At 39.8% G+C, this 23,888-nt stretch overlaps 1 protein-coding gene across 1 annotated transcript in view; it reads right to left on the bottom strand.

Moving 5' to 3' along the window:
• Positions 1–22,034, bottom strand: part of LOC131980932 (carboxyl-terminal PDZ ligand of neuronal nitric oxide synthase protein-like) — a 30,700-nt gene extending 8,666 nt beyond the window's left edge. The window contains exons 1-7 of the mRNA XM_059345232.1: positions 21,451–22,034; positions 19,304–19,375; positions 15,099–15,191; positions 14,948–15,006; positions 14,737–14,845; positions 6,675–6,804; positions 5,564–5,691 (exon numbers count right to left, since the gene is read on the bottom strand). Coding sequence (XP_059201215.1) covers positions 5,564–5,691; positions 6,675–6,804; positions 14,737–14,845; positions 14,948–15,006; positions 15,099–15,191; positions 19,304–19,375; positions 21,451–21,555 — 696 coding nt within the window. The 5' untranslated portion in view covers positions 21,556–22,034. The remainder of the gene's footprint in view (positions 1–5,563; positions 5,692–6,674; positions 6,805–14,736; positions 14,846–14,947; positions 15,007–15,098; positions 15,192–19,303; positions 19,376–21,450) is intronic.
• Positions 22,035–23,888: the final 1,854 nt, after the last annotated feature.

Consider the following 23,888-nt stretch of genomic DNA (forward strand, 5'->3'; position numbering starts at 1 on the left):
TGTCTTGTCATTAATGTTTGACTGTGAAAGACAGTTGACCTTCAGATCACACACAGGAGAGAGAGAGAAACAACATGTGAGCTCTGGACCTATGAAATACTGCTGTTTGATTGACGCCGAATTGAATCTAATAGTGAAATATTAAAGCTAATTGATGTTGTTTGCAGGTAACCGTGTTATTAGATGTTATGTATCCATTCAATTCAAGCCAATTAACTCGTCGCCGGCACAACGCTATAAAGCTGACAGCGCCGCTGTTTGAAAATAAACTGACAAATATCAGAGAGAGCAGAGAGCCGCTTGTTCGACATCTTGGGATTAACAGAGCGACGCTAGAAAGCCTTGCTATGTTTTCATTAATAAACCATACGATCACATCAATATTCAGGAGCTTTCGTGGAGCATGTCTTCACAAACAAGAATTAAAGATGCCATTGCTCGCTGTATATCCCTCAGTGGCTCGGTTTCTGATCTTCATACAGCTCCTGATGAGGCCAAACCTTCCCCGCGACCCTCTGTGAGCTGTGAGCCTCCCAGAGCAGAGATCAAAAAGATATCGATCTAATAAGTTGTTTGTATCACGTCTCGTGGAAGAGGGAAAGCAGCTCTGTAGCAGGACTCACGGGTGTTAAAAGTAAATTTGCAACAGAGCTGAAACAATTAGTCAATGAATCCATTAGTTGTTTGACAGAAATGTAATTGATGAATTGTTTAAAGGGTGATTCAGCAGATGTCTGGACTTTTTGTGCTTACTCAAACAGACTGGATACTAGAGGTGGGGAAAAAAATCGATACAGCATAGTATTGAGATATTTTGAGTGGCAATATTTTATCAATTCATGGCCGCCAAGTATCGATATTTAGCGTTTCGGCAGTGTTTTCGTAGTTTAGGGTTAGGCTTAGGAATAGGAATACACTGGAGTTACTGGTATCATATGAAACTAAAAGATCTAAGGAATCTATAGGCAGCATGTGTGTCAGGATATTGTGTCAGGAAGTTGTTGAAATAACGCTGCAAAGTTCGGCCTTTTTTAATGTTTCTTTGAAAAAGTTCAGAGCAGTGAAGCTTAAAGTTGAGGAAAGTTTGAGAAAATGCTGCAGTTGTTGTCGTCCATACATGTTTGATATCAGTTCAGTTCAGTTTGACTGAATACTTTGTTGGTCAGTCTGTGGGTTTGACTCTCATTGTGGAGAAATAAAAAGACTGAAGTGAGACGAATAGACTGAGAATTTTCTCTTATTTGACAAAACAATTCTTGATTGACACAAAGAGCAGTTAAGGGCTACACAGTGGTGTAGTGGTTAGTACTCTTGCCTCACTCTTGCCTGCGGCTCTTGGAGTTTGCATGTTCTTTCCGGGTACTCCGGCTTCCTCCCACAGTCCAAAAACATGCACTTTGGTGACTCTAAATTGCCCGTAGGAGTGAATGAGAGCGTGATTGTCTGTCTCTTTGTGTCAGCCCTGTGATAATCTGGAGACCTGTCCTGGGTGTACCCCGCCTCTCACCCAATGTCAGCTGGGATCGGCTCCAGCCCCCCAGGACCGGAGTGCGGATAAGCGGTTAAGGATAATGAATGAATGAATGAAAAATGCAGTTGAATCGCAATTTATTGTATCACAATACTCACCATATCGCAAAATGCTTAGAATGGCAATAGTATCGTTACTCAAGTAAAAAAAATCGTATCTCTGCAGATTCACACCTACTGGATACTTCATTTCCCATAATGCAACTTGAAGGCATCTTTCATTAGGCCCTCTATCACTGGTAAACACCAATGCCTTTACAACTCTACCTCCTCAAGAAGTCCCTAAGCCTGACTGGGGATTTCCAGCGGACGCGTTACAGCAGCAGCACGTCTCCACAGCGTTTTTGCTGCGTCTGTCAATTCACACCGGGCGCGTTACAGCAGCAGCACGTCAGCTTAGCGAGCCGGCCGTATACACGCGAGATAACGAGATCACGCGATAATCCTGACCATACGGGAGACCGCAAGATCCCGTGATAAACTTTAAACTCTATTTATACAGTCTATGGATAAACTGTGTGTATAAAGTAAACAACAACAACAAAAACCAAATTACTTTGCTTCTCTGAGGTGAAAGATATGTTGATCTGACCATCTATCCTTATAAAAACAATATGTTATGTCATAAATGATTGTATGATGTTCCACTTCAACAATCAGTCTCTTGTCGTCCGTGTCGCAGATCCTCTGAGACCCTTTGATTGATTGATTGATTGCCGATCTGGTGCCCCAGTCATAACATAATGTTGATGTGAAGTAGTTTTAGGCTGCATGAACTGCGTATTGTGTTTTATTTTGAAAGGGGCGGAAGTGTTTTACGCTGATTCTGAGTCGGACTTCCTGTCTGGTGCGATCTGCTCTGTTGAGATTCACGTGATTTGGCAGCGTCTCGCGGAGAAATAGAAGTCCTACCTAATGCTCGCGTAGAGACGCTGACGCGACGCTGCAGTAACGTTACGCTACGCGCCCGGTGGAAATGCTCTCATTGATTAGAGTGTTACCTATTTGCAACGTCATACGCGACGCTGACGTTACGCTGCAGTAACGCGCCCGGTGGAAATCAGGCTTGAGTCAAGATGACCCTGATGACATCACTGAAGCTGTACCAAATGTTATTCATTCATTTTTTCTTCATTAATAATTGAAGCTTCTATAGAGGTTTTTGAAAGAGAAGATGTCTGTTGTCATATTTAATGACATGATTCAACTGGGAGATATGTTTAAGTGGCAATTTTGCTATGTTCCAATAGCTCTCATAGCTTTTTCTAGTCTAATAATGAAACCAAACTGACTCACTACACGTCAAGAAAGGAGAAAACTCTTGCACCTGTATTCCTTATTAAAAAAGAACAATACAACTGTGCTTTGAATTCAACTTTCTCTCTTTCAACAAAGCTCTTTTTTCTTGTCTCTGGTCTACTGTTTCTGGCCTCTTTGTGAGAGCTGCTGCTCAGCGGGCAGCTCGCTTTTCAGAGGCGGACAGCTTTTTTTGTTTGAAATCAAGCGACTACATGACGCACAAAAGTTAGATGGAGAGCGAGAGAAAATGTTAAATCCGTACACTGTGAGAAAGAAATAGAAAAGTGCCTAAATAACAAGGCTGGGTGAAGCTGCATGCAGCAGGTAAAGTAAGAAAATTGAAACTCATATCTGAGGTGAAACATACAAAATGAAAATTACAAAATGTCTCACCATGAAAGCACCGGCTTATTACTTCTTCATGATGTGAAGACATAAAAAAAATTTCCACTTCAGTATATATCGGCTAACTTAAGCCATTTCAAGAGGTCTGATGAAATGCTGTTAAACCCTGGGTCGTGGCTAAAACATCGGGAAAAGTGGTCACAGTAGATTTCAATGTCAATTTGAGGCGTTTTTAATGTTAACGTGCAAGCTTGATGTTGGTTAAATTCACTCCTCCAGACTCATCACAGGTTTTGATTCTTGTCTGACGCTATTTCTGCCGTTTTTTTTTTAACTTCTCCCCTTTGTCAACTACTATAATTGTGACTCAAACGCTGTTGTTTTTATGCCGATCATTCGGCAAAAATCAGGTAAATATGTTGTGTTATATGTGTACTTGTTGCTTTAAACATGCCTCATTTTCCTGCCCTCCATCTGGACACACATTACATGTCACATTATATGCAAAAAGGGTATAAGCAAAATTAGGAGGAAGTGAATATTTACAGTAGCAAAGAAAACAAATAGAGGAAGAGAGGCATGCCAGCCTTGGCACTGCTTCAGACACAGAGTGTGTACGACTGTAATGAAGTGTAAGTGTGGGGATTGTGTGTGTTTCTGTTCTGTCTTCTCCTACTGACAAAAATTGTACAGATACGCCTTATTTCTTTTAGAATACACAATAGGAATCATTGTACTACATCAAAAATGTCAAGGTTGGGGCTTATGGAGGATGGTAGCTGCTGGAGGGACAACAAAGAAAGGGGCATATCAGCCCATCTCTGTATGAATGTGAAATGGTAAATGATAAAGGTGGGGGAAGTGTTAGTGTGCACGCTAAGAAATGATTCAAGGAGCCTGTAAATGTGACAGTAATATAAAGGTATGTATACTAAATAAAAATGCTGAATATCATCATGATGAGTATTTGAGTTAACTACTATCAAAATATAGTAGAACTCCAACAGGAATCTTTGTGTAAAATATCCATATATAAATTAAGTTTACTTCTTCAAAATAAATTAATATTTGACTCACAGATTACATGGTTTAAATATTTGTAATTATAAGTGTAAAATCAGTCAGTACAAGACATTTTTTTAAGTAAATCATAAGCAAATTTGTAGCTATATCCTACAAATGTTTTCAATTTTATATATATATATATATATATATATATATATATATTTTTTTTTTTTTATAGTTTCTTTAGTGATTTCTACTTGGTTTTCTTGGTTTTGGGCTTCCATATAATATGGTTAACATAATATTTCAGTTACATTTACTCAATTTATGTGGTAATTGAGCCAAGTCAATTCATTCAGACGTACTTGAAAATATTACTTAAATTTACACATTACTCAGGTTTTGTTTAACCAATTTGAGAGCTTTCAAATCAACTCAGTAATTTTAAGTGTAAAATGTTGCATTGATTGAATGAATTAAGTAATATCCAGTATTATTTTTTTGAGTGTGGGGATTGTGTGTGTTTCTGTTGTTGGCTGGCGATGTACTCAACCAACAGCCGATATATTTGTCCCATTGCCCAATAGTACAGCATTCAAATTTAGATTTTAATATTCAAATGTCATAATAATAATGTTATAATTGAAGATTCAAAGCTTTGAACCTTTACATACAGCCCTAGACATCACAATGACATCATCAGCATCATTTTCTTAACCGTGGAGCACTCTCTCCAGACTCTTTCCACAGTCTGACTGGTACACCTCAGATCAGTCAATTCAACAAATTCAAAATGTGAAATTGGTGGAATACCCTTAAGTATTTTTTTTCCAACAAAAATGTAAAACAATCATATCGTCACCTTCCTAAAATAATGTCATCTTTTGACACAAATTATAATTTTTTGCCTAAATCATGTCATTATGCTGCCCACCTTTAATAAAATTGCCAGAAAAACCTGAAAAATGTCTTGGGCCATTATCTTAAGAAGGTGTCGATATGAATATTTGCTGATTTTTCTATGGAGTTTAACAGCAGTTTCCTGACTTTTAGACTGCTGATAGAACAAAACAAGTGATTTGAAAAAGTAATCTTGCGTTTTGGGACATTGCATCTTCCTGCACATTCTAAACTATTTGAGAAAATAAGCAGCAGATTGATAATGATAACTGGTAATGAAAATGTGTTGCAGCACTATATTTGAGCTGCTTTGTCACTCAGAGCAGAGCCGTAAACATCAATAAATCACACATTGCAGGGTTGTCCGCCTCTCTGCGGGGTTTAAATAAACCTCCTGTGTGTTTCTAATGGAGTGATTAAAAAAAGAAAGAAACTGGGCTTTGTGCGAGTGTCACAGTAATTATCAAGGACTTCTGTACTCTACCTTCTCATTGTTACTGAGGGCCTCGTCCTTTTTACCCTTCTCCAGGTCTGATGAGGAGGCGCACTCGATGCTCTCCTCTGTAGTGGCTTCAAGGTCGGTCTCCTCTGACAACGCAAACCTCTTCTTTGCTGCAGAGAGACCAGATACACATGAGCTTTATTTTATAGTCTGCAACATATCTAGAGGCAGTGACAGCAGAAGAAGAAGAAGAAGAGCTGGCACAAGCCCACACAAACACGAGGTCTTTGATCAGCGGCTAGCCCGACTCACCAAAACACATCTGCAGCTGCAGCAGGGCAAAAAATAAAAATGGGCAGTGGTGGATACTGGATAATGACATGTTCTGTCAGAGGTGTGCTCAGTCGCCACTGTTTGTTTGTCAGTGTTTTTGTTTGTAAGAGAGAGAAGGAAAGAGGGAGAGAGGTGGAGGAGAAGGCCTGAGGTGTGTGTGTGTGTGTTCATTCTTGTACTTCCTACATAGTGAGGACCAGAACACGTTTTTAACCAACAGAGTGAGGACATTTTTGCAAAGTGAGGACATTTCGGCCGGTCCTCACTTCTTTAAAGGCTTTTTTGCAATTTCAGACTTTGTTTTAAGGGTTACATGATAATGATAATTAATATTTCATACATAATGAAGATGGATAAGACAAAGGAAATAAAGGCAAAATTTACTGTGACCTCTTTTAATCTCCTACCCAACAAATACCCCATTACAAAAAACTAAAACTAATAAAAATAAACTTAAACTAAAGCATTTAAAAAAAAAAAAAATTAAGCCAAAACTAGCAAACTCACTCTAAAGACTCATTAACACTAACTGAATTTGAAAACAAAATTCACAACAAAATTAAAACTAAAACTAATGAAAAATCCAAAACTATTATAACCTTGCAAGGGAATTCACAATTTCAATGAGGGTCTTCACAAAGATAGAAGTACAAGAGAGTGTGTGTGTGTGTGTGTGTCTCTGTGGCTTTGTGAGGACAAGAGAAGAGATTAAGTTTGTGTTGTGTGTAGGAGAACAGGAAGGGGGAGATGGAGATGGGAGGGAGAAGGAGAAGGGATTTGTGGATGCAATTTTGTGTGTGTGTGTGTGTGTGTGAGTCACCTGGCACTGCCTCCGACTCCTCCGCCTTCCCCTCCTCATCATCCTGGTCATCGCTTTTCTGCTGCAGGGTCAGCTGGTGACACACATCGAACGCCTGACCCACCGTCCGCACAATCCTCATGGCCTGAGACTGTAAGAGAGGACACAGTAAAAAAAAAAAAGAAAAAAGAAGTGTTTGTGTGTGTGTTGGGGTGTTGAGAGCAGGGGCGGGGGGGAGCAGCAGCAGGAGCACGGTAAGGGACGATGCAGAAATGAAGGGACACAGCAGGGGAGAAAATGAGGTGCCAGAAGAGTTGCGCAGGAAGAAAAGCAGATAGATGAGTGTTTGTGTGTGTGTGTGTGTGTGTGTGTGTGAAGATGAAAAATAATAGCCGGGAGAAAACGGGGGAATGTGGGGGAAGAATGGCAGGGGAAAAATGAAGACGGAAGGAAACGGAAGGGGAGATGGAGACCAAATTAAAGTCAGAAGATATTACGAGCACAGAGCATCACCTGCTCGTCCTTGTCTATGTGCTCTGCATACATTCTGCTGTCATGGTGATGGATTGGTCTATTTCAGAGGCAAGTAACTTTGAATGCAGAGGGAGTGAAGATAAAGTTTGTTGTTATTGCAGGAGGCTCAGTAGGTGTGTCAGCATCATCAGGTCATCGATCAGGGACAGTTTAACTTTCAATAAGTCCAAAAACTATTGCTGAAAACTACACAAAAACACCTTTTTCGAGACCGGAGTCATGGCCCTGAGACATACAGACACGCCTTACTGCTCTTAGAATAAACAATAGGAAGCATTGTACTACATCAAAAATGTCAAGGTTGGGGCTTATGGAGGATGGTAGCTGCTGGGGAGACAACAAAGAAAGGGGCATAACAGTCCACCTCTGTATGAATGTGAAATGGTATATGATTTCTGATCGCATATTGTCAAATAAAATGGAAACTAGGGATGGGCATTAGGAAGTAACCTGCCAACTCGAGCATCTAACGTTAACGATCAATTATTCCATTAATCGCTATATTTTTATACATACCGCAGTATGTATAAAAATATGCATACATACAATTAAAATATATACATACAGTACTATGCAAAAACCTGTTTTGGTAATGGAAGCTTTTATTTTGAAAGGACGAAAAGACACTTCCTGTCTAAAACTAACTCAATTGAGATTAAACTGTAAAGATAATGTCAAGGAGTTCAGTATTTTATGTTTTAGCCCCCAAAGAGGCATGAGGTTAGTTTTCACAGTAATCTTCATATTTAAATGTGTTTTGTGTTTAAATAAGTTTTGGATAAAATTAAACCTAATCCATGCTAGCAAGGTTTTATTCAGCAAGCAAGTTCTGTTTAAATTAATACTCTTGAATTTCTGTTTGTTCTATCATTGTTGTTGCAACTTTCAGTTTGCAAACTGTAGCTTTATCCAAATTAATTATCAGCTCATTGGCTTATTGACATACGGCCACAGAACTGAACGCTCAGCCGTGTTTCAGTTCAGTGATACTGATACGCAATTAGAGATGAATAAAAAAATAAATACATGGATCGATTTAAAAATTCCACGTGATCAACCAAATTCTTAACAACGATCATCGATTAATTATTCCCATCCCTCATGGAAACAAAATTAATTGAGGGTCCAGCGTTATGCATATTGGATATGTTATCTGCCCTTGGGTAGTTCTTGGATAAAAGGAGAAAACCAGCTTCAAAGAATGGATAGATGAGTGTGCTAGGACACTTTTGTTTGAATAGTGTATCCACAGAGATAATAACTGGTAAAATGTTTTTAGAAATATCTGGGTCCTGATACGGAAGTGATGGTTATTACACAGTATATATATGGGCATCTTATCCCTGCTCTCTGTGCATAGTGTGATCGTTTGTGCTCAGTGGATGAAGATGAGATGTTTTATTGCAGCACATTCTTATGGAGGTCATTCCTCTAGTCCCAGGGTTTTATGTTCCCCAGCTCTATTGTTAGAAAATAGGTCTCGGTCCAGGTTTAATCACCATTTCTAAACAGGTTAAGGTCAGAAAAGAGGTCAGAGGTCCGGTTTTAGATGATAAATCATGGCAAGGCTCAAGGTTGAGGTCTAGGGGTTAGGGTTAACTTGAAAATATCTATAAATATTTTACCTTGAAATGAGCTAAGGCTGACCCGGGCACACTAGGAGGGTTAATGTAAGGTTAAAAGAATACTAGAGAACAGAATAGTGGAGAACACAGAACCCTGGGGACAGGTTCATATGATTTCTTAGGAAAACGTTTGCAACTTATTATATCCTGTGAAATATGACCGAGTCCTGTTACGATCGTCGTTTTAAACACAGTCTTAATGTTGTGAAATGGAACTACTTGGTTATGTTTGGGCGCCAAAACTACTTGTCTAAGGTTAGGAAAAAAATAAGTAGGGATGACGATGATCGATTGGCAACTGATCGGATTGGCCCGATATGATAAAAAAAACGATCTATCGAAAAATCAGATCAAAGGTTAAAATCACCGATCCGATCGCATTATACGTACATGTGCTTTACAAGTGTTTGTTATGGTGTGATTTACATTCCGGATCCAAAGGTGGCGGTAGTGCGCTGAAACGCTGCCACTTTAAAACGAAGAAGAAGTGTTGTGGTCACGTAGCCTGCATGCACCGTCACGCACTGACAACATGTATGCGATATGGAACTTTTTCGAAGTGAGTGAGTCCGATGTCACACACGCTAGCTGCAATTTATGAAAAAGTTCAGTGCCTCGTGGGGGAAACAACCCAACCAGTTTCAACACGACAAATTTAATTAGGCACTTGAAGTAATTTCACACAAAAGAACACAACGATTTCCTGAAACAGACGAGCGAAAAGAAGAAAAAAACGCCGACCCCACGGGCTCTCCTGCAAACAACAATACAGAGCACACAGTCCTACAACCCTCGCGGTGAGAAATACAGCAATTTAAAATGGATAGTAGCCTGAGTATTGTGAGATGACAGCCTTGGTTATATGCTGCCAAGAGGAATGGGAAAGCTTTTTCCTTTTTTGTATCCTGATTGTAAATTTGTAATGTATGTTCAAGTGGCAACTTCTGAGCCTGAACAGTGGCGCCAATGCCGAAGTGCCCTAAACCTGCATTATTTCTAATGGCCAGCAGGGGGTGTGATCCACTGGTTGCAAAAATAAGTCTGTTTCTATGCTTTTTAAAAGGAATAGGACCATACTTTTCACAGGATTTATTAGCTCTGTAAACTATCTCATAATGTGTTTATTCTCTCAATCGCTAGTTTCAGGTCTTTGTCAATACAGCATGATGTTTATTTTGTAAATTATACTCCCACAAGCAGGATATGCTGTAGCGCGGGGCTACCGTATGATTGACAGGTCGCTACCACAGTACTTTGTGTGTTTCCATCTTAGAGCTTTTAGCCTTTCACAGTGTGGTTAACAGCCTGTAAGACACTGTAAGGAGTCGACTGTTCATAAATAAGAACAATTGTCCCTCTCTAGCTAACTAGTGGTAGCATTAGTTGATTATGTAGCATCATTCCGACTCCCAATTCGTTCTGCACATGTGCCAGTTGTAAAAACCCAAAATGGCAACGGTCATAAACCAGAATGGTGAAAGCTAAAATACCAAACTCAAGGTTTCAAAACGAACCAAGTCCACAAACCAATTAGATCGTCAAATAATAATTTGTTTATGATGCTATGTGGATGTTATCATGCTGAAAAGCTGATTTAAAAAAAGTGTTATCATAAAAAAATAAAAATTTCCCACTCAAACATACACCCCAATTGTCTCATCTGACAGTGAACTGAATGTCTTTGGGCTGTTGGTCGGACAAAACAAGCGATCTGAAGATGTCATCTTGAACTTTTGGGCATTGTGATGATTAATCAATAATGGAAATGACTGCAGCCTTAATGTGTTAAAAGGTTTCTATTGTCTATAAAAGCTTTTAAAAATACTCCTTAATCAGATTCAATAGTGTTATTATGTAAATTAAAAACATGTTTGTAGTGCTTCACCAACTGTGTTTCTTAAGCTGAACACACAGGCAAGAAAAATCAATGTGGCCTCTGAGACACCAGCACTTCTTTGATTTCAAGGCATCTTTGTCTCTAAAGCCCTAATATGCAGTCCAGCGGCAGCATCCTAAATCCACCGGAATTAAACTCTATCCACCATGTCCTTTCTCAATCTCATTAAAAGTGGATTTTTTTTGTGTCTTTTTATATTGAATAGTGGCAGAAGCGAGAGTTAAAAAAATAAATGTATTGTCATCTGCCTCTGGAGGACGATCCTGCCTCGAGGCGTTCAGTCAATATGTCAAGGTAACTCAAGCCTGAAAGCAGTTCAATCAAGCGAAACAGAAAAATAAAAATGACAAAGTAATAAAGTGGTGAAATGGATTATTTTACTCCGTCGACAGAAGAATTTAATTTTGTTTTAAAATTGTCAAGTTAAACTACCAGCTCTCCCAAGGCCCAACACAAAAGGCTTTATTGGTGCACCGAACTGACATCTAAGCCCCGCTGGGCCGCAGCATGCCGTGATGAAAATAAATCAAATTTCCTCTTATCAGCTGGCCCATCTCCTCCTACTCAGCACACATGCTTGCTCTGCAACACCCAGATAAAGCTCGGCGGCCTCGGGGAGACAGTCAGGAACCACTCGCCGTGTCCCTGACGTTGTGGTGGGTGTTCGGTCGGCAGTGGTGAAAATGTCTTAAAGCGCTGAGTGAAAAAAGCCCCTTTCTTTTCTCTTCCCACCAGGATGATTAGTATTCAGCTTCACTAAGTCACTGTCAGTCTGGTATCCATGGTGAAGGGATGGGAGTCAACCTCACTGATGCTCCGTCTTTGTGATTTGAGGAAAAAAATGCCTCTGCTTGATATGCAGATATGTGGAGATTCATTTAGCACACGAGGTGCCAGATTAATTGTCCATATGTGAGGTCTAACAGGACAATACATCACCGAGACAACAGGCACATTATCGTCATTAGAAGCTGTGTGCAGAGCATGGAGCTGAAACACAAAATGCAGTGATTGACTTCCTGTGATCACTGGAAAGATAACGCTGGAGATGTTCTCTATATTTGTTAATGTCAGCAAAATCTGATTACACTAAAACCATAATTGTGTTTCTCCATCTTTTCAATGCTTCCTAACTTCCCCTGCCGCCCTGTTGCTCTCAACACCAAACACATTAATTCTGAATGATGTTTAAGGGAATGGTTTGACATTTCAGGAAACTTTCTATGATTTCTTCTGAGAGTTAGATGAGTAGATTGATACGACTCTCACGTCTGAGAGATGTATCGACCGACTCATCTCTGTCTCCTTAACAAATCACAGTGAATAGGTTCAATTAAAAGACAGCTGGGCACTGTAGGTTTTAGCAAACATTACTCAAACAGTAGGCACCCTGGAGACATTGGTCTAATGGTGACAGTGTCCCTGGCCAAAAATGGTCCTGGTTGGACGCCAAAAACGGTTTATGCGGTGGACAGCCAGATGGTTTCCATGTAAGAACCTAGGCTTGACTGTTGTGGATGAATGAGTCAAACACAGGTTACTGGGGTTTCTGTCCCGTTTGAAACCAAAAGTCAACATTAGGACTCATGCGTGATCATTTTGGTAGAGCGGGTTACCCAACGATCGGAGGGTTGGTGGTTCGACCCCTGACCGTCGCAGCCTACATGTCGAAGTATCCTTGAGCAAGATACTGAACACCAAATTGCTCCCGATGCTGCGTTCATCGGTGTGAGAATGAATTCCCAATGGTGGCAGGTGGCACTGTTTAGGGTAGCCTCTGCCACCAGTATGAATGTGTGTGTGAATGGGTGAATGAGCGCAGTGTAAAGCACTTTAAGTGGTCGCAAAGCGACTAGAAAAGCGCTATAAGTGCAGGTCCATTTACCATTCACCATTTTTAAATCTTAACTTTCTCTTTGTTTATGATAATGACTCTAGAACTGTGTGTGCCTAAGATAAAATCTGTTCGTGGGTCTTACATGAGACTGAATGTTATTTTTTGACTGACTTATATTTTTTGGTATAAGGGTCAATGACGTCATCTAACCCAGTGTCAGTTGGTGTAACCAGTAATTTTTTCCCCATAAAAATCTGATTATATACGGGAAAATAAATGTGAACTAAAATGAGAAAAAAAACTACAATCCACATTTACATTGCAACGCTGTGGTATATAACAAATTTTACATCATTTGTCAAAACTTTAGAAAAAATGGTTGTATTTAGAAAATGTTCTGCTCAATATTGACGAAAATGTGTGAATGTAGAAATGGTAAAAAAAAAAAATAATTTCATGTTTTTTAAAATGAAGTAATTATATGTATAAGTCCACTTAAATACAATGTAGGTGGATGAAGTATTTAATATTTATCATTTTTTGTGGTTACACCATTTGACATCTTGCCAACCCTTATTTGTCACTGACCCATAAGTTACTGAATGCACACTATGAACATAAACTTTAGCCAAATGGCTGAATAGGCCTGTTTGTGGTAGTGACATATAATGACGTACAGGAAGGACGTAACGCCTACACAACGTTCATTTTGAATCTATTTTTCAACCATAACGAGACGTCTTGATTGGATGACAATAAATCAGTGTCTCAATATTTGTTGGGTAATGTCTTCTTCTGGGATGATTTTCAGCTGTGGATTGGATGCTTCAGTTGGTTCTATACTGATGTATGTGGGAAAAACTCAACATATGTATATGGGTGGTTGACGTGAAAAGTGAAAAACGGAATAATTAAAAAAATATATGTCAAATGACATGTAATTATTTTCCCTTATATGTGAATAATTCAAAACTGAATGTGTCCATTTCTAATTCTTCATATATTTAGCATATTATTAACTTTTGGTGTGGTAGTCCTAAAATGTGTCCACCGGTGCAACAAAATAAAGAACGTCATTATTTAATTCAGAGAATGTTGGACAGGTAAGAAAGATAAGCCCAAGGCATATTAGTTATGAATATTTTTATCAATTTACATTATTTTCAATGATCAATCAATGTAAATTGATAAAAATATTCAGATCAATACTTAAACTGCGTTGTACCAAAGGACTACCTTAAGACGACCAGTTCCAACACTGCACGGAAATAGTAATATTATGAAAATATTTGAGACAGAAGTGATCTTGTGTGCAGTCCACCTGCTCCAGAGATGTCTTCTGTCCTTCCTGATTCTGGAAGGACCCCTCTCAGTAATGGGGTGGTCACATTAATGCTTGTTTTATATCGACATAATGGCGTTGCTCCAGGAGGACACCAGTTTTGCGGACAAAATGTAATGTGTCACAACAACTCTACATAGGGACCTTAACACTTATATCCTCTAGATTCATTAAGTAAACACTCGTATGACATGCATTCAAGTATTTTAATGTATTTAGATTAATTTTTCATTAAATTACAGTTGTTTTAAGATAAGTAATGCTACCTAGGACAGTTGCACCGGTGGACAAATGTCATGTTCAAAACAGAATATTTGCATAGTTGAAGAACGATACTCATTGTTTGCAGATGGATTAGATGAAGAAGAATGAACTGCATATTAAAACATTAATTTTAATGAAATATTATCAAATTTTAGTAATATTTGTCACTGGGAACACAAAAATTGAGCGTCACGTCAACCACCCATATACTTCATGTTTATGACAACGAAGGAAGTGCAAGGTTTGGTTGACTGGTGCATTTTTTATATTTTTGGGAGTCAAACATGCACAAGCGCCCATTGCCTGCTGAGGTGATATTCATGCTGAATGCAGGATGTGATTTTGTTTGTAGTCCTGTTGGCTTGTTGTGCTCTTTGGTTTCTGTGCTGTTGGTTTAGGCTGCAAGATGCTGAATTTTCTTGCCACCAAAAGTAAGTATTTTATTGCCCTCTTCTCTCTCACAGAATGGAAGTGAATGGAATATACAATTTATTCATAGATGTTAGTTTACCATTGCTTTTGGTACTTTCATCGGGTTTTGTTAACAGTAAGAAAACTACAGAATCTTGAACAGTTGAACCTACTTTTCTCTTGGACTTGAAGACATTGCAGCGGAATATGTTGCTCTGTCCATCTCTTGCTATATAACTGAAGATCTTCAAGTCTTGGGCATCGTGTGAGACGTAGAAGATCCTGTTAAAAGGGAAGACAAGATACACCACATTTCATCAAGTTGATTACAAGCTGCCTGGTTATTTGGTCTTTGATTTAATGCCATCAAGAGTGCCTGACTACCTGTAGATGGGATCCTGTGTCACCAAGATGGTATTCTCATCCCATGACCACCCTTTTCTCTGGTACAACACAAAAAGACATGGGCTGACAGTGAGAAAAGTGAAAAGACAGAATATGTAATTCGATTAAGGTCACATTTTGCACGACTGACCTTCCTCTTTTTGCGCAAAATCACTTTGACGAAATCGGTGGATACGACAATGTTGACCTTCTTCTTCTTTATATTCTTCAGTTTGAATTCATACTGTGAAGGAAAAATGATATTTAAATTAACATTCGAGGTTGGGGGAAAAAAAAGCTAATCCAAACTGGGATTGATTATTATGCCAGGAAGTGTGACTCGCATTAAATATCACATGGTCCCGCTGAGACGGAGCTCTTTACACAAGATAAATGATATATTGGAATAGAGGGAAGGGATCATGCAGACACTGAGATATTTTTGACAATCGTCTTCTTTGGGGAAATGTGATATTGAGTAAACACTGTCAGTTTCTGTTTCTGGGAGCTCTTTAAGCTTTCAAAGGCCGACTTCCCAGAGGGAGGCAGACATGTGCGGGACACTTTCATCCCTCTCCGTGATTAATGCAAGAGCCCGTACCCTCTGCCTCCACCGCGGGCTCCAAATACCAGGGCCCAGAGATCTAAGAACAGCCAGAATTTATGTGAAATAACGCGCCGCACTTTGAAAAACAACGTCCAACATCTGATGATTAATTGATCAGACGGCAGTTCTTCTGTGAAACCGCCAGTCGTCTTCGGCGAACGAGCCGCCGTCCGCTCGGCGTGACAGACTTGGATATTCTCTGTCATCTTTTCCTTGCTTTGTGTAAAAATAACAACCCGGCGGCGGCTTTCATTTTCAGCAGGATTTGAACCGTCTTCTCACTCTTCTATTGACATTTTAGAATAAAAGAAACTTGCAGGAAGTAAAGAAAGGGGACCAACAACACGGCATGGAGCAAATTTAGCCCTGATAAATCCGGAGCGGTTTGTGTGACCTCATTAGAAGATCAATAGACTCTTACTCCTCATCATACGCTCTTATCTAGTTCATCTGTCTTATTGTTGTGTGGGAGTTTCCTCTATTGTACATGTGAAGGACACAACTCCCACGCCGTGTGTGTGTTATCCAGGATAATGCAACCTCGTGTACACTGGGACAAGAGGACCATCCATCTCCAGACACACTGCTGTCAGAGGGCCAATCAAGTGGAACACAGCATTGTTTATTACATTAACAAAAACTAAATATGCTCGTCATTAACCTTTCTCCCATGACTAAGCCTAAGGATGGCAATTTATAGGATTTTATTGAAACCAGTGCCGTTATTCTACCTATTGGTCCAGTTCTTTATGGATTGCTTCATTGATTCCTGATCAGGAAAATAATCAGGTTTTCAGTGTCAACTCAAGTGTTTCATTATCTCTGGTTGTGAACAAAGTGTGGATGAGATGAGAGCAATAGTTTTCATTAAGGTTTCTTAATCAAAGGGAAAATCTGCTAAGTCTTCCTGTGGGGCACTGATTTGAATACAACAGGATATTTATCCTCAGGAACTGACGTTCTGCTCTGTTGGGGAGCAGTGACACACCTGAATTTCAAGCCCATGTTGTGTGGAACAATGTTTCAGCATATTGCTGGTGTTTCCCCCCCTAACTTGATGAATCATTTAACAGACATTACAGCAGCACTGTTGCCATCTTTCTTTGTGGAACAAAGCCAGACTTTGACCATTTCTTCCATTCTGCCTTCTTACACGTTTCCAGCAGTAGCATACGATTCCCAATTTTGGCAAAATCTCACAAAACTGACAAAGAGATGAAATACAACCCCAATTCCAAAAAAGTTGGGATGCTGGATACGGAATGGATATAGAATGCATTAAATAAAAAATAAAAAACAAGTGTGTGTTTAAAACAAACCTTCATCAGTCACTTTGTACAGTTTACAATTGATGTACAATATGTGTCAAAAAGATAAATGATCACATTCTGTTTCACTTCCCAACGAGTGGTATTATAGACTTTTTTTTTAAATGCAGCAGTTCTGCATGTGAGGCCTAGGATTTGGGAGTGAGTTGTTAGTTTTTACTCATATTTCTGGACATGAAATAAAATTATAAATTTTGAAAATGGCCCCTTTGAGTTCATCTTTAAACGGTTACCACCAGACACTTTCTGCAAAGCTGCATTCTTAAACATTCAAACTGTGTCAGATAATAATAAGATAAAATCTTATGCGAAAGTCTAAAATGACAAAATTATTAGTTTTGGGTAAACTAGATTGAAATGTTTGATATAATCTTGTGCCAAAAACTAGAGTAAAATAGTTATAGGATGCCTTGACTGAGATAAATATGATAAAAACTAGAGGTGTGGGAAAAAAATCGATACAGCATAGTATCGCGATATTTTGCGTGGCAATATAATATCGATTCATGGCTGCCAAGTATCGATATTTAGCGTTCCGACGGCCGGCGGGCCATCAGCACTTTTGCTGTTTTTGAGGCTGTAGCAGGCTATCGGAAATATACTGGAGATATACTGGTATCATATGAAACCAGAGGACCTAAGGAATCTAGAGGCACCATGTGTGTCAGGATACCGGGATGTCGGGTAATTGTCGAAATAACGCTGCAAATTTCGGCTTTTTTTATGTGTCATTCAAAAAAATTCAGAGCAGTGAAGCTTAAAGTTGAGGAAAGTTTGATAAAATGCTGCAGTTGTTGTCGTCCATACATGTTTGATATCAGTTCAGTTCAGTTTGACTGAATACTTTGTTGGTCAGTCTGTGGGTTTGACTCTCATTGTGGAGAAATAAAAAGACTGAAGTGAGATGAACAGACTGAGAATTTTCTCTTATTTGACAAAACAATTCTTGATTGAATTTAATCTTATGGACACAAAATGCAGTTAAACTGTTAAACCGCAATGAATTGTATCACAACAATACTCACCATATCGCAAAATGCTTAAAATCGCAATAATATCAAATCGTGACTCAAGTATCGGGATAAAATCGTATCGTGGGGCCTCTGCTGATTCACACATCTAATAAAAACTACCAAGGATACGTGACACAGGAGTAAGACTAAATAAAAATATAAACGCTGCTGAACATAACCCTGGAAAACATAGCGTTCACGCTAAATTATCATGCACATCAGCCCCCGAGCACTCTACAGGTTGAGTCCACTCACCTCTCGTCTTATCTCTAATCCACTGCGAGTGCTTTAAGGACAAGTCTGCTTTCTGAATATTCAGCTTCCGTCTCCTCAGAATCAGAGACTCTTAATTACAGAGCCATTACAGAGCTCTCAAAGAGCCCGGACTCTTTTACACACTTGCTTTCATGCTGTCAACTTTAATCCTGCCCACCTTTTAATATCCCGCTGTTTATTGTATTTGCATTTACGTACGTTTTTGTCCTTTTTTAATGTTTTTCCTTCTTTTTTCCCCATCTCCTTTCATTTAGTATTTTTGCTTTGAAGCCTTGCAGAAAAGCAAACTCTGCTTTTGAAGAAGAGCTACCCAACATAGACAAAGTGTTTGTTTTAAGGACATGAAAAAGGGGCTTCACATAGATTTATCCTGCAAGGTTTTCTACAGCCCTTGGATTACCTTGTGCTTTGTGTGATTTTTATTCATTTGAGCAGGTGTATCTTAAAAAAACACAAAAAAATAAGCAATATTTTTGAGATTCCTGAATGATGATGTTAAGCGAGGAAACTCGCAGCACGACTAAATCCCTGCCAGTACAATCAAATGACCATTATGCCGCACTGTGCTCGAGGGATCAGGATTAAGTGCTTCCTGGGTGTCAGTGGGGATGTGGCCGACCTCCAGCTCACTCACTAACTTGGTCGTTAGATTAGATCCAACATCTGACAAGCCGGCTAAATCCTCGGCTCCCTGTGCCTCTGCTGCAGTAATGTGTCATGACAGCAGCGCTTCCAGTGGCCTCGTCCGGTTCCAAGGGGGGGCCGTCGGTTAGTCCGCCGGTATCCCGTACAAACCTGCACCCCGTATCTCTCCTCAGCCATAAAAATCCGAGCTGCCCTATGAATCCCGCCCTGATTTAAAGCGCTCCTGACAGCCCACTGAATCTGCCGAGTGTGTAGTTTTACGCAGACTGGTGATTTATGTGTAAAGAGGATTTCAGGGGGGGGGGGGGGTGAGGAGCCTGTGAGCACCGAGCACAAGGTGAGACATAAAACTCAGGAGAGGGGGGAGTTAATGTGCACCAAGCATCAGACGCCGGGTCGCTGTTAAACTGCCATTGTCACACGGGTCAAGTTCAGCCGTCTGGTTCAGGGGAGTCACATGTTTGAATCAATAAAGTGTTTTTCTTACTCTGATCCTCCTCATCGCAGCGACTATCTCCATCCTGCTGCCGGGCCGGCCCACCTCCAGGCTGCCGATGTACTGCAGGATGTAAGAGAAAAGCTTGAGAGACAGGCAGAGTGAGCCATGAATGCCAGTGATTACTGGGCTGACAGACTGTTGATTGCCATTGTACTTTTGACAGCTTTTTCATACATTCGTTGAAATATTCCCTCTAGAACTGCAACGATCAGTCGATCAACTTAAGTTAATTTTCCATCAAATGTATCAAATATTTTATGATTTCATGCCTCTCACATTTAAGAATTTGCTGCATTTGTTTGTCTTACATTACAGTAACGGTCCTGGAAACATTGTGCTCCTAAGCTACCTGACAAAATAAACAGAATGGAGGACAGAGAGCAAGTTATTCCTCTTCTGGTATTTTTTTAAAGCTCCTTAATAAATATGAAAGTCCTAGAATCAAGTGATATAATTTTCCTTACACAATGTATATATTACATCATGTGTGATATGATTTTTCCCATGACAGTAAATTGAATATTTTGGGGTATTGGACTGTTGTTTGGAGAACATAAGACACTTGGTGCCATTGTTTTGTGCATCAGATATTCTACAGAAAATTAACTTTTTGTATCAAGTGAATTGCCATCAAATATTTGATGATTTCAGCCTTTCACATTTGAGAATTTGCTGCTTTGTCTTACATTATAGCAGATCATTTTGGGGCTTTGGACTGGTTTATGTCATTCACTGGATTATTGATCTATAGAAAAGGTATATTTTGTATAAGTTAAGTCAGTTGCCATCAAATGTATCAAATACTTTATGATTTCAGCTTCTTACATTTAGGAATTTGCTGCATATATGTATCTTACATTCCAGTGAATTGAATATTTTGGGGTATTGGACTGTGTGTTGGAGAACACAAGACACTTGGTGCCATTTTTTGTGCATCAGATATTCTACAGAAAATTAACTTTTTGTATTAAGTAAATTGCTATCAAATATTTGATTTCAGCCTTTCACATTTGTGTATTTGCTGCTTTGTCTTACATTATAGCAGATCATTTGGGGGCTTTGGGCTGTTGGTTGGAGAACACAAGAGAGTTGATGTCATTTAGTGGATTAGTTGATCTACAGAAAAGGTATTTTTTAAGTCAGTTGCCATCAAATGTGTCAAATATTTGATTATTTCAGCCTCTCATTTGAGAATTTGCTGGATTTCTCTGTCTTATATTACAGTAAATTGAATATTTTGGGGTACTGGACTGTTGGTTGGAGAACACAAGGCATTTGGTGCCATTTTGTGTATCAGATGGTCTGATCAGATGGCCCAACCTTTTTTGATCAGTTTCAGTAAATTTTCCATCAAAAATATTGAATAATTGATGGTTTCTGGTTCCCTGTCTTACATTATAGTGAATTGGACTGTTGATCAGACAAAACAAGCCATTTGATGCCACTCTGTGGATCAGCTGATAAAAGAAAGAACATTATTTATTTATTTTTTCTTATCTCTAAAGTCAGTTTTCGATCAAAAGTTCCAAATATTTGATGGTTGCAGCCTCTCAGATCTAAGATTGTGCTGCTCTTCCTCATCTTTGTGAATATTTTGAGCTTTTGGACTGTTGGATTCTGTGGATCTACTGCACAGAAAACCAACTTTTTTCATAATTTATATCTGTCACACATGTGATGACAGACATGTGATGACATCACTTGGGCTTGAGCACATCACGAGTGGCATTTTTCACAGTTTATAGACCAAACAAATACTCTATTAATCAGAAAATGTCAAATCACTGATGAAAACGAATCTTTAGTTGCAGCCCTGATATCTGCATTATTTTGCATATGACAAAAATGTAAACAGTCTCAGGATTGAAGGTTTTCCATGAATAACATCATGCAAATAAATGATGTCAGCATTCATCAGGTTACCAACACTTCACGCGTGCATAATGGTCACATCCAAAACATTTCAAAGTCATGCAAAAAGTGTAGAAAAATGTAAAGTAACACTGTGATTTAACACAATAAAAGCCATGGCTGACAGTATATAGTGCTTGCTGTTACAGTAGCAGTGACATGCTTAGCCCTCATCTCACACACACTGATGATCCCTCAGAGTATCTGTTGCAGAGGGTCCTTACCTTTGCCTCGAAGCAGACCCCATGCTTAAACACCTCGTCGTTGTGCATGGGGATCCTCAAATCGTGCGCGTCATCCACTAAATTGTACTTGGTTACCCCTGGCATCGCTTTACCGATCGCTCCCTCGCTCCCTCGGACTCGTGCTTTACGACAGCGCTATGGTACCTGCAGATATGCGCATCTCCTCCGGCGCTGCTCCCTCCGCACTCCCCCTCCGTCACTCCGGAGGTCATCCGGGTTGAGGCGCTCCGCTCGCGACTGATTGGTCGCTCGATAGATTCAATTAGCGCGCTGATCGTGTGTGTGTGCGCGCACTTATTGACCCTCACTCCGGTCTGAGACACGACGGGAGAAACGGTCGCCTTACACACCGCGACCACCATCCACCAGCACCACCAGCACCGCCGCCGCCGCCGGGGTCCAGATGACGCACGGATCCTCAACACATGATTGTTTTTTCCTCGAAGCAGCGCGGCGGCGTCAGTCTGATCGCTAATGCCTCACAGCGAGAGATCAATAGGCACAAGCAGTGGGCGCTTCTGAAGCATTAAAGTGGCTGTAAGATGTATCAAATGAAGATGGACTGTGCTGGTTTTCAGACTCTATCAGCAGCTGCTGTTTGCTTGTGTGACATCTAGTGGCGCCACAGGGAACAAACAATGCCTCCTAGCGGATTCCAGGAACCCCCAGGGGTCCCTGAAGGGCTCCCGGGTCCCTCCTGCAGAGTGAAGATTCAGTTAGTCAGTAATGAGGGACACTTCAGGTGAACAAGGTCGACTGATAGATATCACCACAAACTTTTCACACTTTATTACTTGCATTAAGACAATTATTTCTTGTTTCTTGTTTCTTGTATTTGTTCATTGTGTTTAATTTGGTTGACACAGACATAAACAAAACAAACAGACAGCATTGCTCGAGAAGAATGCTTCAAATCAAATCAATCAATCAAAATTACTTCATTTATCCCCTAGGGGAAATTCAGTTAGTCTGGTAGAATCTCTGGAAGAATGAGACATTCTGTTGGCTGTAGGAGAGAAGGATCTTTTGTATCTCTCGAGGAGCCGTCCTCTGCTGTTTTTTTGGACCTTAAAGGTGTTGTGCAGCAGATGATCCGGGTATTTCAAGATGGCCTGGAGCATTTTGACAGTGCATCTCTCCACCACCTCCTCCAGTGTGTCCAACCTGGCTCCAACCACAGTACAAGCTCTTTAGACCAGTCTGTCAAGTCTTTGCATTATATATAGAAAATACAGAAGTATTTGCACAGTATACAATGGACTGTGAGTCCTATTTTGTCCTTGATTGTGTTTGAAAAAAGTCCTTATGGTTCCTGATACATAAAGAGCCAAAAAATCTTCTCTTCTTGACCTTTTGAAGAAGAGGCCACATCCACAGTCCATTCTGCTGCCTCTGGTAGAAGTTTTCCAAAAAAGCACAGTAAAGTATGAGGGGCCGTATGGGCCATTATTTATATATATATATATATATATATATATATATATATATATATATATATATATATATACACACACACACATGTTGTGATGTGTCAAATGTAGGTATGAATAAATGAGGGATGAAAGCATTATTTATTTATTTTTATTATCTTTTTTTATATCTGAGCCCAGTCCTTGAGTGCACCTGAATGTAGAATCTAATCAAAAAAAAATCTACAATCTTATACATTTAAATGTATATATTAAAGGTGTGGGGGGGAAGAAATCGATACAGCATAGTATTGCATTATTTAGCAATATTATATTGTTTCATGGCTGGCTATTTTCACTTTTTTTCCCCTTAGCGGGCTCACTTTCCTGTCGTGACTCAAGTACCAGGATCAAATTGTATCGTGGGGCCTCTGGTGACTCACACCTCTAGTATATATGTTCTTTGGGTGTTTTCTTTCCTCGAGTCTAACAGAAGACAAGTTATGGTTGCAAGACCCCAAAATCTCAAAATTGACCCGTGCATGAAAACCAGTAGAGCCTTGCCTTTATTCCAGAGAAAGTCACACAGCTGTCGCAGCCATAAACAAGAAAAATGATGTTTCTCAGACAACACGGTGAATAACATCAGCATCAGTGCTCCTGCAGTCAGCTGCCTCAGTAATGCTTTTAACCAGGTGAAGCTGCTGCACCATATGCCGGGCGGCACACTCTGAGGTGTTAGTGGAGTCTTCTCACTGTGCTGACACACTGTCAGCTTCGACCTTTATTATTCTTCTGGGTGCCACATGCAGTCTGTAGATCCATTAGCAGGAGTAAAATGATGAAGAAGCAGAGCTGGAAGCATGCAGCAACTTCTCTCAGATCAAATGAGCTGAAAACTGCCCTGAGCTAAGTTTGCTCTGTAGATAAAGATGGATCTAATTTGCTGAATGGGCAGAGATTTGGGGGAAGGATGAATTTGAACCCTTGGTTCCAGTGTGTTTTCCC

This window comes from Centropristis striata, chromosome 11 (genome assembly GCF_030273125.1).
Source record: "Centropristis striata isolate RG_2023a ecotype Rhode Island chromosome 11, C.striata_1.0, whole genome shotgun sequence".
NCBI classification, from domain to species: Eukaryota; Metazoa; Chordata; class Actinopteri; order Perciformes; family Serranidae; genus Centropristis; species Centropristis striata.